The 17,222-nt window shown below is 41.1% G+C and overlaps 1 protein-coding gene across 1 annotated transcript in view; it reads left to right on the forward strand.

Moving 5' to 3' along the window:
- cltca (clathrin, heavy chain a (Hc)) overlaps positions 1-17,222 on the forward strand; it is a 33,310-nt gene that overhangs the window by 1,666 nt on the left and 14,422 nt on the right. The window contains exons 2-8 of the mRNA XM_070918065.1: positions 7,906-8,113; positions 11,985-12,253; positions 12,440-12,601; positions 12,711-12,824; positions 13,080-13,253; positions 16,103-16,300; positions 16,503-16,703. Coding sequence (XP_070774166.1) covers positions 7,906-8,113; positions 11,985-12,253; positions 12,440-12,601; positions 12,711-12,824; positions 13,080-13,253; positions 16,103-16,300; positions 16,503-16,703 — 1,326 coding nt within the window. The remainder of the gene's footprint in view (positions 1-7,905; positions 8,114-11,984; positions 12,254-12,439; positions 12,602-12,710; positions 12,825-13,079; positions 13,254-16,102; positions 16,301-16,502; positions 16,704-17,222) is intronic.

The raw sequence follows: 17,222 nt of genomic DNA on the forward strand, positions 1-17,222 counted from the left end.
ATCTTACTCAGTGACAGCTCAGCAGAGTGAGGGTTTGAACCCAGGCCTGCTACTACGAAATACCACCCTTCTTACAGATCTTATGAGAATAGTGAGGTTTAGTGAGGTACTGTTCTTGTTCAAAGCAGGTGGATGCTTTCTTCAGATTTTGTCTGTCTTTTTTGTTTGCTGTTGATAATGATAAAACAAAAGACAATGTGTAACAATTCTTCAAAAAGTCACAGTGCAGCACAGCGCTCTGTGTTATTGCCATCTCAGTTTATGTGACAGCAGTTGATGAGTTAATATGTAGGCCTATCCCAAGAGGCTGTATGGAGACTGAGCGTCACAAAGCTATGCAAAGGTCTTTTGTGCGTACAGTTACAATGAAATTATTATGGGATGATTATTGACTCCTTTGATAAGTCCTCTGGATTGCAGGAGTGGGAGTGAAAAGAGAGAGTAATATATAAATGGAGAATTACTGCGGGTACTGTGCATTAAAATTGAACTAATATTTTATCTTCAGCCAAGGGAAGTGCAATTGTGCACTGACACTACATCTTTGCTGTGAAATTATACTGGTGGCTTTCGAATTTAACCTATAAAAGGAACCAGTAATTTCACTTCAAGTAGCTTGTTGACCTTCATACTTTGTTAACATGTTTTACTTTTATGTACATTTTTCGCAAAATAATAAAAAACATGTATTTTATTCCGATTACTTACTGTACCACACTGTAGTTCTCAGTGACACAAACTGCCAGACTGTGACTGGTTTGTGTCATCGGCACGTCACAAGGTCATTTTGTGTGACTAATCAACTCCCATGGGATCTCCAGCACCTATCACTAATGCATGGCCTGCATATGCTGTTTCATACATGTTTCACAGCGTCCATCACTTCAGCAGATCATGCAGAATATTAGAGCTGGACGAAAATCTATATCAGGAACAATTCACCTAAATAATTACAAACGTGTTTTCTTTTGTTATATTGGCTCATTTCTCATTGGTTTTTGCTGAGGAGTCTGTCCATTCATCTTGTTGGCTATCAGCTTGTCAGGTACTATAAGATGCTGGCATGGCTCCCCTCAAGAGCACCCATGAAGCAGGAAGGAAGTTCTCCTAGCTTATTGGTACAGTAGAGTCACATGATCCTGGAGACACCAACCTGACATCAGCTCATGGTTCTGCATGCTCTCCTGATTGTTCACACAGCTATCACAGCATGCAGGCTCAGCAAAGCAGGTCCAGATTTTTGTTTTCAACCAAATATATCTGCTTTACCACTTACACTGTAAGTGAACCAGATTGATTGCTGTGATTTTGATGTATGCTGTACATAAAAACGATGTATGTAATCATTTTTCAACATGTCATCACTTCTTCCTAACTGGATTTTTAAACTCATGCTTCAACAAAAAACATTACTTTGAGAACTACCTCAAATTGACCGATGTGATAGATTCATAACAGATAGATTAATATTTTTTACAATTTAGATTTTTGCAGGCCTCAGTGTTATCTTGGGACAATTAGAGCTGATATTATGATTGTTTTGTACAATTTGTTTCAAGTAAATCACTCATTTGCACCAAGTCTCCAGCTGTACATTGGCTACGACAGCTTAAAAGCAAGCATTTACTTTGGTCTGTGCTCCCCCCCACCCCACCCCTGTCATCCGGTCAACTTGCATGGCTTGCATTTTTATATATCAACCATTTATATAATGTAGTGTAGACTCCAGTTAAAGAACTTTAATTGCACAAGTGTAAAGTAAAATACCTGTAACTTACCTCACATCTTTTCTCACACATAGTATATGCACTCAGTTTTTCATGTACTCCACTTTGTACACTTATCCCAACAAACTGAAAATATGTAATGTTAAATGAATGACTGACGTTCAAATACCCATAGCAGCACCTACTACCCAGGAGCTTATCAGTGTTGCAGTTCTGACCAGTCAGCAACCAGTATCAATTTAAGACAGATCCTCGATACCCATCCCTACCTGGGAGTTGGCTGAAAATGGCTCTTGGATCCTGTTTATGACAACAAGGTGCCCACTCTTTGTTGACAAAGGCTTCCCTTGCAAATAGTGTTTAGTAAGCAGGGTTTGACAAGCCAGGTTTCCTCTCCGGCACAGATGATGATTTGTTGAGGGAAAAGCAAAAGCTTAAGCTTATTAAATAGTGTGTTACTTCAGCATAGCATTTCAGATGCAAGTCCATAATGACCTGTTACTGTTAATTTACTTTCTCTGCATACATGGATGTTTTCTAAGTATACACAGTAATCTGTTATGCTTACAAAACATGTTATCAGTTAACTCTCCAGGCAAAACCAATTACAAAACACCCACCAAGAACATTTTAGTTACATGTGTAATATGTAGTTGATATTTTGGAGGCAAGAGTCTCCCCAGAACACCTAGCAATAGTGGAATCATACATTCACAAGAAATTCACTTTTTTCTTATTTTAGACATTTTGGCTGTTATTCCAGTTAAAACATTTTACTCACACATTTCTGCAGATACAATGTTTTGGAAGGTGGGGAGGGCAGTAGTTTATTGTGGCAAGCTCTTTAAATATCACCTTACAAGGTTTGCATGTTGCACTTTGAACTGTGCTAGTAACTGACCAGCTGATATCCCGTGACAGGCTGGTGAGGATACAGAACACTTGACATTCTGCAGCACTGTCTAAATGTAAGATAAAGCGTGCATTTGGGAGAAAAAGGAAACTGCAGTCCCAAAACCACCTCAGCAGAACTGGCCTGGAGTGGAGATGGACTGGTTCCAGAAATGCATGCACCCCCCCCCCCCCCCCCACCCCACCTCTTTTTTCTCTTTATCTAACAGTAAAGGCAGCCCTCTTGCTCCTCACCCCTGGGCTGGTCACATGTCCCCCACCAGTGTCACATGGTAGTGGAGGAGGCAGCACTGGGCAGGCCTGTTGTTTCAGTCCTGGTAGACAATGGGTCCCTGGTTTCCTGTTGTGGAGCACTGCCATGAAGTGCTGCAAGCCTCAGCACATTACATAGCACATCCTTCCCTGCCCTGCCTTGAACTTTACATGTACGGGACATACACAGGGTTTTTTTGTGCTGAGCAAGATGCTGCTTTCCTTTGAAGGAAGAGCATACAGGTTAAATCAACAGATGGGCCTACATTGGGGTCGTTGGGAATAGTTCAAATCTGCTGGCTGGTTCCTTATCTCTGTGAGATTCACTAGCAACCATCAGCTCAATTTTTGGCTTTTTATGGCTTTACTCAATTTGACTTAGCTTCCTTACGAGAGAGCCCACAGTCCTCTGAACTAGATGACTGTCAACTATGGCTCAGCAAATGTGCAAGAAAACATCCTCACTAGGGCTGCATGATGCATCAGTTATTTGTATTGGGCAAGAGAATAATTTAGGAACCCGTATCAAATGTATGCCTGATATTTCAGCTTTCAAGGGTCCACATGGTAAAGAAAAATACAAAGATATTCAAATGATTTTATGCCAAAGTTAATGCTTTCAATAGTTATTTGTTGCAATTCCCTTACATTGTTTCAGACACCAGGAAACATTGTATAGTATTAAATGAGGACAGGTACTAAAAATATCATTTGTTTAGTAAGAAACATGGTGGTGCTGTAATGAAATCAAGATTATACAGTATTTGCCAGTATAAACCAAGATGATCCCTAGCCTCCACTTTATATGTGAGTGAACTCCATGTGGGTCTGTTCATTACCTCATTTTCCCATTAGTTCTCCTTTCCTGATGAAAGGATGGGATTTGCTCAGACTTAAGCTGGTGTGTTTTGGTTCTTCTCTACAGTGCACTTGATCACACTGAGTGGAGCTGATGATTGCAGAGGGTCCTGCCCTGTGATCCAAGCTCCTGCTGTGGACCTCAGAGTGAATGTTTATTACACTTAGTCCATCTATGAAATATAAAGGGGGGTTGTGTTATTGTTTGCATGCTTGGCCACTTTACTTTTTCTGGTGGCAAAGAAGAATGTGAAGAGTATTGTTTCCACTGCCATATTCAACAGTGGTGCTGTGTTACAGCAACTGATTTTATCTCTCATGGACTTTTTGAATTTCATTATGTAGCCTTTAATAACATGTTGTACAAAAGTGTCAACGAGGACAGTCTTTATCAGTAGTTGTGGCATACTGTATGTCAACTCATTCCTGCTAGCGGTAGTAGATTATCATGCTAACGTGACTGATTGATATAACGGCAGTAAATCTTCAATAAAACACCCAATGAGTTAGCAATGAATTGCACTCATTTCCTGATACTGTCTTGATAATATTCCAGGACACCTAGGTGGCTGGAGGTTTCAGTGAGGCTCACATTGTGTTATGTATTTGCATGACAATTTAGCTTTCTCTGGTGCAAAAAATATTGCCTCGCAGAGACACAAATGTGGGACATGCCCTGCTATAATGTCATGTCATTGAAGACGCAGTTCTGAAAGTGATTAGAATGGAGTGAGGTAGAGAGGTGGAGTTAATGGTTTGTCAAGATACTAATGATAGTAATACATTGTGTAATGGTGAGTCACTATGCCTCTTGCTGGCAATTTGTTGCTGCTATTGCACTGGCTATACATACATGGTGTATATGGCATTAGATACATGGCCATCTAATGCCATATACACATGGCATTAGATGTTTTGCCTTCTTCTGAGCACACTCACCAGATTAGTTTGTTGATCGTCATGCTAGAGCGTACAGTGGCGCTCTTCTTCTCACTCCCTTAAATTGCAGTCCAGTCTTTCATATCGCTACCCTGTTTTAAATTAGCCATTGGTGGATTCAAAGATTTTGGGCTTGCATCTGCCCATCAAAGCTTATGCTAACAGCTAAGCTAAAAGCAGCAACACCCAGGCAAGGGCACTAAATGATTTTCCACATTGGTTGTAGCTCTACTTGTTTGACCTGCTTTCACCCAAATTCCTGCTCATTGATGTCACAGCAGTGTTAGCCCACAGCAGTGTTTTACTATGAGGTTTCCATAGCAAATCAGTCTGGCAGACCAAACTGTGGCGTGGTCCGTCTTCCAGCAGTACAACATCTGTCTGTGTTTGTTGTTCTTTACTCCAAGGCACACACGTACCATATTCATTGTGATTAGGCCGTGCCGCGCTTTCCTGTTTTACGAATGCTTTTCATTGTGAATGAAAGGGCTTCCTGCTGATCCCAGAATAGATGGCAGATGGGAGAGAGAGAGGGTGAGAGAGAGAGCAAGTAAATCTCTCTAGAAAACTATTGTGTAATAATAGAGGATAACCCTCATGTTCTGCTTAACACGTAGACATACCTCAGTCTGGTTTACAGAGATTAGAGAGATGATTTAAAGAGAGTCAAACAGTTAATTCACACTGTCTTGGTTTGAATCTGTTTAGCAAGTCCATTTCAAGGAAGATGGCAGTTTTTACAGTGTTCTGATAGAGCAAACTGTTGCTAGTTATTAATTAAAGCAGATTTATTCTGTGTCTAAATTATGTTCTCTCTGCGGGCTCTTTCCCCTTGTCTGGTGTTTGAATAAATGTTGCCTTAGTAAACAAGGCTTCTGTACTGGACAGTGGCAGCGATAAGAGGCTGCAGTGATGTTAATGTATGATGTGACCCTCCACAGGAATAAAAAAAACATGAAGTAGTGGTGTAGGCAGTTTTCAGTTCTTTCCTCGTAACTGGTAGTAACACTTGTTCTGTAAGGTATTTTATCGCAATGTCATTGAGAGGGAACCGGGTTTACGCACTAGTGAAAGAATGTGGGTGGGGCAGGGCTGGCGGGAGGGTGTGTCCTGTCATTGATAAAAGGTGTTCCCATTTCGTTGAGCAATTCCTGGAACTGTGGTTTGTGTTTGCTGATTAGGACTCAACTAGGGCAAATTGTTGACAGTTGAGCCACATTATATCATTAGTAAGCCTCGAAATGAACACTGGCCACCAATCATGGGTAAATTGTGGCTGTGTCTGGCAAGTAGGTCCAATTTAGTTGACAAAACTACTCTTGACATTTAAAAATTCAAATTAGGCGGCCACAAATTATGAATCTTCTAACCTCTATGGCCGCTAAAGTAAAGCAGACATTAATACTCGTCATTAGAATGCAGAACACAGGTCATTGGAATCTAAATTAAACATTTCCCTGATCAGCTAATGCCATTAGCTAAATGTTTGAGTTATCAGTTATTCATGACCATAGGTAAACATCAAGTACAGTTGCCTACCAAAGAGAGGTTTGGTCAGATTTTGTCACAGTTTAGATTTCTACCTCTGCAGCTGTACACACAATTTTATACTGCTGTATTGCTGTAGCCTGATAATAATTTAATTCCCTATTAAAAACCAGACTGTACTTAAGGTAAGATTTCTTAGGGAAAACTCAATCAGAAGACCCTTTACTGGTAGCTAAATATTGAAAGGCTAATACTTAATGACAGCAAAGTATTTAACTAATTAATTGTATTTGTATAGTTTTATTCCTTTTGTTTTTACATTTATCTACAGAGCCACTGTGTCTCAAGTTTGGTCAGAAAATCGTGCTCCAAATAGCTTCATGTAATTATACAACATTTGTACAACTGTGATGTATTGCTGATATGTTGCGAAAGTAGAGGAAGTTGCAACAGCAAACTATGGCCTATAGGAAATGTTTTTGGTAGTTTCATTTCCTTCAGGTTTACTTCACAACGGCGTTTTAATTTGTCAGCAGGAAGACACTGAAGTTCTGTTTGTGTAATGGTTGCGTTCTGCCATTTGCCATGTTCAGTGTTATTGTTGCAATTTGGTTTGCAGTGGTTTCATTTTAGTATTATCACCATGATGCATGGTTGTACTTGTACCACAGTCTTGACACTCCTGCCCAGAGCTGTTTTGGCACTGCCCTCAGTAGGTAGTGCTGTGTCAGGGTTTGTGTGAGGCAGGCAGGATGCCTTGTCTTGGCAGTAAGCTGGGCTGCAGAGCTTTCTGGTGTTATGTGCTGCAAAGCATTTCACCCTTAGCCTCAGGCTTTTGTTTTTATGCAGGTTAAACCTCTTTACGTCCTGTATCACATAGTTTGTTCTGCTGGGACACCAGTAAGTCTGGGAAACTGAGGCAACACTGCTGGTTGATTGCGCTAGCCTTAGGATTCAAATTAGCGTTTCACGTGAGTTAGCTTAACATTATGATCCTTTATCACAGGTGATTGTCAGGACAGGTGCCAAAATTGCTTTCATGCAGCGATAGTGTCTCTGTGACCTTGATGAACTGCATCATAAACAAATGTAGTAAATTGCAAGAAGTCAGACCTTAATAAGTTGCTGGTATTTAGACTGCAGTGGGACTACAGTGTTGTGTAATATGGTTGTAGTTTCCTCTTTGGCCCATGCTTGGAGAACTTGGCGTTGGAGTAGCCCTCCACCCAGCCCTGCTCTCTAATCGTTGTGACGACTCCACCGCTTCATGTGTCCGAAGAGCTGCTAGTCAGTGTCAGGCTTGGTGACCTCATCGGCTGGATGTGGAGTCTAAGCCTTCTTATTGGACTGTTGTTTTGTCAGCATGAGGCGTTTTAATTAATTTGACTGTTAAAAATCATTATTACTGTGCACAATGTTAACTAAGTAACTGGGGCTCTTAAGCCCTCACTGCAACCCTTGAAAGTCATTTGCTGCTGTCTGGCAAGTAAGATTTTTTTCCTCCCCCCTTTATTTTGCCACATGGCTGCCTGGGCGTCTCTTGGGAAATACTACACTAATTTGCAGTGAAATTAAAATAAACTAGAGCTGCCTCTTTTCAAATGGCAGCCTGGAGATGAGATTCTGGCAGGACGAATGTGATGTCACTGATTCTCTTCAAATTATATTGAACGTTTTGCTGGCTATTTCTGCTTAACATGTCCCCCCACTTTTTTTCCTTTTCTCATAGCTCCAAAACTTAGGGATCAATCCGGCCAACATAGGCTTCAGCACCCTTACCATGGAGTCAGATAAGTTTATCTGTATCCGGGAGAAGGTGGGCGAGCAGACCCAGGTTGTAATCATTGACATGGCGGACCCCAATACACCTATCCGCAGGCCCATCTCAGCCGACAGCGCCATCATGAATCCAGCCAGCAAAGTCATTGCACTTAAAGGTAAGGCATTGTATTGACATTGCAGAGGCCACATTTATATAAATCAGTGTAGGAATTACCAGAGAGAGAACTACTTTATATTACTTTAGTATTGTATTTTTACTAACCCCCTGTAAGGGGCCTGCGGCATTCAGCTCTGACATGTTTGTTCAATATAGTAACATTATCCATTTAATGATTACGAGTATTTCTGAATTATTTTCATCTATTTATGTCCATACACATCCAGCTACTTTAGTTTTCCGCTGTGAAGTAGGCTTTTATTGGCCAACATATATTGTTTTCTCCAAACATTTGTCCTGTAGATATTCAAAATAGCATATTTTTATTCTTTTTGTCCAACATCCATGATTGCTTTGACTTTTTTGTTGTTTTTGTTTTTGTCTTTTCTATGTTCTTTTTTTTTTTTTTTCTTTACTGCTTTCTTATGTGTTTGCAGACGGTGAGTTGAAATTTAACTACTTCATTGTGGAAGTAAAATCCTGTTTTCAAAACAGTATTTGTGAAATTATCCCCTTCAGTATTACCCTCTTCAGTAAACAAATGAAGCATACCGACTATATTGATTACAGCTGACATGACTTTGTCCACCATTGTGTACCATTGGACACTTTAAACTTGGGTTTTGGTACAGTGCTCTTTAAACCTGTAAGTTAATGGCCTAGCTTTAAATATGTTTCATATTTCTAAACCCATTTCTGGATAATTCTTCTTCCATATCTTGGCCATTAAAAATACTTCTTTGTAAACAGGATTTAGCTTTCACAGCCTTATAGCTTGCTGGCATTCCATCATTTTTATTACATGTACAAGTGATTTAGAACCTGTTTTACATGTGGTAATATTGTGGGTAAAAATGATTTCATTTTAATTCACATTTCTTCTCAATTTCCATTTGAAATCCATGTCTTCTTCCATCTGTGTGAAGTGGTAATTACCCAAACCTATTGTTTCACTAGTTTCCCAGCTGTGTTTAATATTTGTTAATTCATTTAGCAAGTTTTGAAAAACTTGTTATTCTCTATACCAAGGACTGAAGATTAGACTTTGCTACCAGAGAGCATAGACTTAATGTGCTGACATGTAATGTGGGAAGTCTGATGGCATCTGATAGCAGCATTGATTTGATTTCACATGTTCCTGATGGGGCATCATTCTTTCATAAGCAGTTCCAGATGAGGAGTAAACTGGGTCAAGAAGAGACTTTGAATAATAATCTGTGAGGCTCGCTTGTCAGGGTGTGAAAAGTAGAGTTAAGGAGTAACTCCAGTAGACTCCAGCAGATCCTAGAGCCCAACTGTCCTGTGTGTCCATCTGTGTTCAGCCCTTGGCCTTATCCCTGTCCAACTATTGAAATTACACTTCTTCACAGCTTGTGTCTTAGGATATCTTGCTAGACTATCTCTCTGTGGTCACAGTTTTTATGCCACGAAATGAGTGGGTGTCTAAGGCCCCCTGGTCCTACAGGTTTCCTTGTAAAATGACTAATATTTTGATCAGTTAAAACGATCCTTAGTGCACTGACATGACCAAATGATTTACCCCTGCTCATTTTACTTGTATAATCATGTACATTGTTTGGATTTTGGAATCAACCGACATGCCTAGTGAACATCAGTTAGTGTTAATTTTCAACAATGAGGGATGAGGAGGTAATAACTAGTAGCATGTCCTTTTTGTCGGGTTGAAGCTGGTGTGTTGATGATACAAGGACTTTGCAGGTGTGACTGTGCATTTGTGTAAAACTGTCCTCCCTTTAAATGTATTTGTTAGAATCAGTTAAACCACCTTTCTTTGCTGACTGGCCTCCCTAGAGGACAATGTGCAGTTATAAATTGTGTGCGGAGCTTTTATAGAGTTCTAGCTCATTGCTGACAAACATGTGACATACAGACATGAGCATTCACCTCATTATGTTGCCTGGTTAAATGTTACACAGCAAACACGTACGGCTCTTTGTTTTCAGTTTTTTAAAACAAGCCGATTGGTTGAAAGCCACTTTCACCCTTGTAGTATTTTCACATTTATATAAAAATGATTGTCTTAATGCTGCAAAGAAGACATTGATCACCACAGTTTGCATTAAATGGGGTCCTCTTGTGATTAGGACAGCTCAGAAAATGCTTCCCACTAAAAACAAACAGGAAAAAAAATGGGGAGAGCGTTATTCTTTTTAATAAAACTTGAAAATAATGAGTCCTACAAATGCAGTAACATTTCAGCAACGCACATTCCTCATCAGCCACAGCAGACATGAGTTGTGTGATAACGGAGGATATGTTATGGCTATAAACTGCCATAAACAGCAGTTACAGTAGATCACAGTTTATGGAGAGCTCAAGATCCATGTTGGCTCAAGTTGTAGTCCCTGTCTTTTCCTCACTAATTATGTAGCGTAGGGTCAGCGTAGATCCGTCCTCCCTCTTTCTACCCCCACTGTCTTCCCTGCTCAGTCTACCATAATGATGCTTCTCAGCCGACCTTGTCATGTGACACAGCATCAAGCCTTAACCTTTTCATGTAACCATGTCTGAAGGACGGATTCAATGCGCACACACCTCCAACAGCTGATCATGACTCAATTAAAAAAAATCCCTTTGCTTGCTCTTTGAAATTTGGCTGCAGCTGCAAGTGGTCCATTCGCCATGTCGCTTTTTGTACCCCAATCCCATGGCTTAGTGGTGGCAAAATGATCTTGACGGTTGTGCTAACGCATTGGTCTTTGCTTTTTCTCACGTTGAGTGTTAAATAATGAGCAAACAAGGAAGTCACACTGCTTCTTAATAAAGCTTTAGCTCACTAAATTAACCCCAACTAATAAACAAAAAAATGCAGGTGAGTGAACCTTATTTGAACATTGAGTCTCTGATCTGTTATCAGGACGTCACAAAACTTCAATTGTAGACAATCAACCAGAAAAATCATTATTGAAAACTTTTCTGCAACTCTTGTCTGAAAAAATGTGCCCTCCCCCCTTAATTGTGCGTCTGCGTATCTGTCGTTTAACTGTCGTATTCCGCTGTTATATTTGACTCAGATGCAGATGTGTTTGCCTTTTTTGTGAGTTGTTTGTTTCTTGCTTCTACCCTCTGTCTGCTTTGTTTCTCTCGATGAAGGCTGTTCATTTGATGGGGTGGGCCACGTAGTCGGACATAACAATACATGACATACATTAAAATACATTTATTAAACATCTTTGAAGAAAGTGGTCACTTTAGTTAAATACTATGTTTATTAGTCTATAGTCTCAATTTATATTGACTATTGTGCTAAGAAAGATGTATGCATGTATTAATTTGTCTCACAGACCACAAAGAGCACCTGTAACCTTTCTGTCTCTTATTTTTGCTCACTGGATTGTTCATTAAGTTAATGCACATTGAAAATAATTGTCCTCCTTACTCTTATCTTATTAATTTACTTAAAGTTCTACATGTATCTGGCATTAGGAAACTCTGCAGTTTTGTATTCTCATTGGCCTGCCAATTCATAATGTACCAGTAGAGTTTAGAATAGTAAAATGTACGTGCTTGAAGTGCACATAATTGACACAGTGACACCTTGTGCAGCCTCTCAGGAGGCAGAAATATTATTCACTTTTCCATTCTTTCTGTGCCACTTGTTTCACTACACTACACAGATATGACACAATTTCCGACTACAGCATGTTTGGCATCCCCCTTTCTATCAGTCATGGCGTCGTTGCTTGATGACCTCTGTGCCATGACTACCAATATTTCAAATTTGAATCTCCCTTTTCTATTGAAATTTGGTGTGTTTCTTTTCTATGAATGTATGTGTGGACACACATCTGTCAGAAACTATAACATTCTTCTGGGGCCTGGTTCCTGCCCCCTTTCTCCCCCTCTAGCCGCCAAAACCCTTCAGATATTCAACATTGAGATGAAGAGCAAGATGAAGGCTCACACCATGACGGACGATGTTACCTTCTGGAAGTGGATCTCCCTTAACACAGTTGCACTTGTGACTGACAATGCCGTCTACCACTGGAGCATGGAGGGTGACTCACAGCCTGTGAAAGTCTTTGACCGCCACTCCAGCCTGGCAGGCTGCCAGGTCATCAACTACCGCACTGACGCCAAGCAAAAATGGCTCCTGCTCATCGGCATCTCAGCCCAGGTCATTTGCGGCTCATGTCTTTTTAGTTTAACACCCAACTTATTGAACATATATGACATATAGAACTGTAACGTCTATAGCTTGTTTGCATTCATAGGTAACCACAGATACACAGTAGCTTTACCTATAGCATTGGTTAGCCAGTCACTTTGTTTCATACTTATTTATTTTTTTGCGTTTTCTCAGCAAAATCGGGTGGTGGGAGCCATGCAGCTCTACTCTGTTGACAGAAAGGTTTCTCAGCCCATCGAAGGCCATGCTGCCAGCTTTGCCCAGTTCAAGATGGAGGGGAATACAGAGGAGTCTACTTTGTTCTGCTTCGCTGTCAGAGGCCAGGCAGGTGGCAAGGTGAGTGATGTTAATAACATAATAGGGGACAAAGATTTTAATGTCATTGGCATTCTCGTAGCAAAACCTCCCCTGAGGCTGTTACTTACGTTTTTTCTTTTCGACACAGTTGCACATCATCGAAGTGGGGACCCCACCAACTGGCAACCAGCCATTTCCAAAGAAAGCAGTGGATGTGTTCTTCCCCCCTGAAGCCCAGAACGACTTCCCTGTGGCCATGCAGGTGTGGAGCACACTTCCATAATTGACCACCTAGCTCAGACTAGGGCTGTCACTTTTTCATAAAGTCTGCTGAGTCCTCAGAATTGTTGTTGTTGCGAAGGCAGCTGCTTTTTATACATAATCGGCAAACAGCCATGATTTTCTTTCTGTATTTTCTTCGGTCTGTTGCTAGCTTATAAAGCAAAATAGGCTATATAGGTTTATGTGAGGTCATATCAGATTTACAGACGTATTGTTGTGCTGTGTTTTTTGACAGATAAGCTCCAAGCAAGATGTGGTTTTCCTTATTACCAAATATGGCTACATTCACTTGTATGACTTGGAGACAGGCACCTGCATCTACATGAACCGCATCAGCGGAGAGACCATCTTTGTCACCGCTCCACATGAGGCCACCTCAGGCATCATCGGGGTCAACAGGAAGGGACAGGTAAGAATGTCAACCAGTGCTCGTCCTAAGTGCTCAAGGAAATTAAATGTATGTTTAGCATGGCTGCTCAGTCTTGTTAATGTCAAAGTAGAATGATAATAATAATAATGATAATAATATTCTTCCTAGTCTCCATCACACAGCCACAACAGAACCACTTCTTTATTATTTGCTCGTAATGTCATCAGCAATCAGATGTCCAGCAAATCTGACGCAGGTTAATGGATGTAAACGAGCACAACATCAACATCAGTTGTTGCATGGGGTAATAACAATAACTTCTTGTTTGTCTGTCATCATCAGACAAGCTGAGACTATGCCAGGAGGCATTATAAATAATCCAAGGTATAGTGTTTCACACAGAGAGGAGAGAGGCTTGTGTCTTACTGCTTTTGTAAAGCTGAACCAGAGAGGAGAACTGGATCCAGCCAGATGATGAATAATGTTCCAGCCAGGCCACACACTACATGAATAATTGAGTGAAGAGAGGAAAGCTGATCTGAGGCAGTGACGGATCTCGCTGTATGGTGGGGCAGTGAAGTGCGTATGTGTGTGTACACACATCACATCCACACAAACACGTACACAGGCAGTGATCTGAGAGATAATAGGCCACTGTCTTGGCCCCTCAGTGGGTTGGTTACCAACAATATTGTTAACCTGATACTAAGTAATACATGGCTACAATGCATTTCCCATAGATTTCTTTTAAATCTGCTGCTGTCTCCAGTCAACAAGCAACACAAGGTCTCTCATAAAGTAGGCTAACCAGATGACTGAAAGTGATTTTAATCTAATGCCATTTAATATTTTTGTTCCTTGTTGTACTGGTCAAGCAGAACAGTAAAGAATGCCACAGGAAGGGATGGCTGTGCGGCTATGTGCTGCTGCTGAAAAAGTTCAGGATGATATAATGATAGTTTGAAATTTGAGTCAAGTTGTAATTGAACATCTGAATATTGTGGTATTGCATTACTTGGGTTAAGTAATAATAAACCCCCTGAAAATATATATTTCCTACTCTCATTTGCAATAACCATCCAGTGTTTGGAGTTGGTCAGAAAAAACCCATTACAGAACTAAATGGTGGTTAACCACAGGGGTGTGCTGTCCTGTCACACTGGAGAGAAAAAAATCAATACCTTTCCCACTCTAAGTTAAGGTTCTTAGATCTTGACTTTATGGATGGACATTTAAATATAAACATGAGCCTCCTGGTTGATATCTACTTGTATGTTTCCATCTTTTTATTATTGCTTCCTGCCCAAACTGGTCCCCGTAGGTGTCAACAAGTTTCTTATTGGGAGCTTTGGACTTAGCAGTGCCTGCTTTGGTGTTTGAGTCTCTTATACTGTGTCTCAGACCTGGCAGTGTGTTCGTATGTGCCAGACCTGGCCTGACATTGACATGCAATGATGATAGCTGCAACACAGAACTGCTGCACATAAACCAGAGAGGGCCAGAGGAGGGAAAGGAGTGAGAAAGCAACAGAGTAAGAAGGGTAAAAGGGCCCACCACACAGCACATGATGTGAAGTGGGAGGCACAGCCTGGTGCCCTCAATCCTCTTAGTGCTGGTCCTCTCATCCAATCACAAACTCCACCTTTATCTTCCACGTCATCAGCATGGCAGAGACCTGTGATGTCTGCCCTGCAGTTTTACTATTCTGTGTTAGTGTGTGTTTTTGTGTCGAAGCCAGCGCATCACTTGATACGACCGCTCATGTGTCATCTGACGCTTGGTGCTCTCTTGTTGAGAACTGTTATTCTTCTGGCTAGTTTCTGTTTTTTCCATCAGACTCTGAACATTGTATTTAAATGGAATGTTGCATTATAAATTAACTGAAGGGTATGGCTGCATATGTCGACAGCAGTGTCTCTTGTCATTTAAGTATTGGCTCACTTGTCCAGATGATTTCTTTAATCTGCCATGTTTCACTCGCATGTTTCTGTTTGTAATTGTTCCTGACTTTAATATCAGCCTTAATCTCTTTTCGGATGCTGTATCCTCCTCCCTGACCACACCTACGCACTGAGTAGTACACAGAATCTCCACTTCTTCTCTGTCCATTTTTTATTTCAACTATCTCCAATTAGTCTACCCACATTATAGTGAGTAAGTGACTCTGCTTTAGTGGCAGGAACAATGAGGTCTAGTCACCCATGTTAAGCTGGGCCACTGACCTGCTGGGCTTGTTTGTAGAGGGGCCAACACTGGTCGTCTTTCTCCTTCAACCCCCCCTCCCCTTTCCTCCGTCCTGCTCTTTTCATTCGACTCATTCTCCTTTCTCTCTCTGTTGCCAGACTGCTCACAAAGGCCATGCGTTACACTGACCCACTAATAATACATTTGCATTCAGCAGCCACAACCCAAGGCTAGACAGGGTTTAATGGAGTTTAATGCTATCGCCCACAGTTACATTCAGCTGAGCTTGCTCACTCTGCTAATTTCTGGCACAAAACGTGAATAAGGAATGTGTTTACTTATGCTGGTGTCGTCGAGATGTATCTGCGATGAGTTACAATAAGAAAGACCATCCATCAAATCCACCCGAGATTGCACTCTATGTCGGCTTGGTCGATTTATTGGTCTGGCTTTAAATCAGAGCCTTGCTAAACGTTGTGGGGGTGGGGTTTCGGGGGCAGTGCATTTGACTTCAGTGGAGGACCCCGCACCAGTTGGCAATGGCAAGCTAATAAAATACTATGAGGAAATGTGGTAGTTTTAATCAGAATTATACAAACAAAAGGCTAGAGAGGTCAAATCTGGCAGCATGATTACATTGTTACCCTGAGTCTGGTCTCTAGTGTACTGTACTGCAACAGTGTCTATGTTTCCCTGTAACACAGGTGCTGTCAGTCTGCGTGGAAGAGGAAAACATCATCCCCTACATCACTAACGTGCTGCAGAATCCAGATCTGGCTCTCCGCTTAGCTGTCCGCAACAACCTCGCCGGCGCTGAAGAGCTCTTTGCACGCAAGTTTAACAACCTGTTTGCTGCTGGCAACTACTCCGAGGCTGCCAAGGTTGCTGCCAATGCACCAAAGGTACTCATCCTGTTCGCATGGGGTCAATCAGCAGCTCTCTGACATAGTCTGAGCAAAAATGTAATGTAAAATCCACATGGTTGTATTTATTGCAGGGCTATTGGATTGGATTGCATTATATTCTACCTACTTGTTTTGTCTTACATCAGTCGTTCAGATCTCCTCTCACCTTCAGTTGACCTTCCCCCCCCCCCCCCCTCAGGGTATCCTCCGAACCCCAGACACCATCCGTCGCTTCCAGAGCGTTCCGACTCAGCCAGGCCAGACCTCCCCCTTGCTTCAGTACTTTGGAATCCTCTTGGACCAGGGCCAGCTCAACAAGTTCGAGTCCCTGGAGCTTTGCAGGCCTGTCTTACAGCAGGGACGAAAGCAGCTACTGGAGAAGTGGCTGAAGGAAGACAAGGTATTGCAGATCTCCATCTCAGCCTCCACTCACAGGAAGAGGCTCTTGTTGTTTGTTTACATGACTCTCCTATTATGTTGGATCATGTGAGAACATCTGTTATGTAAGGAATTTGTGAAGTTTCCCTTTGAAACTGTAGATTTGGGTGGTTCTAAGCTGCTTCAATGGTAAATAAGATAATGTGGGATTGGGGATATAAATTCAGGTATATTTTAATTTTGACTCATTATGTATTTGAATGTTTTTTGTCATCCATACGTTTACCACATTTGCCACTCATTTTCTTTATGCGTGTTAGTATGCTCTCCTTTTGTCATTTGGTGCAACATAGACGGATTCTGTATGTACAGTATTTTCATTGTGTATTTGCTCATTTCTCATTTAGCCTTTTTTAGCAAACTTATACAGAAACAGTATCAAAACCACCAAAATTAAAAGGAAAATAAGGGGAGAAGAAAAACATCTAAAGAGATGTATAAAAGAAAGAAAAATTAAAAATAAGGCAAAGAGAAAGGAATA

The sequence above is a fragment of the Enoplosus armatus genome, chromosome 13 (genome assembly GCF_043641665.1).
Source record: "Enoplosus armatus isolate fEnoArm2 chromosome 13, fEnoArm2.hap1, whole genome shotgun sequence".
Lineage (NCBI taxonomy): Eukaryota > Metazoa > Chordata > Actinopteri > Centrarchiformes > Enoplosidae > Enoplosus > Enoplosus armatus.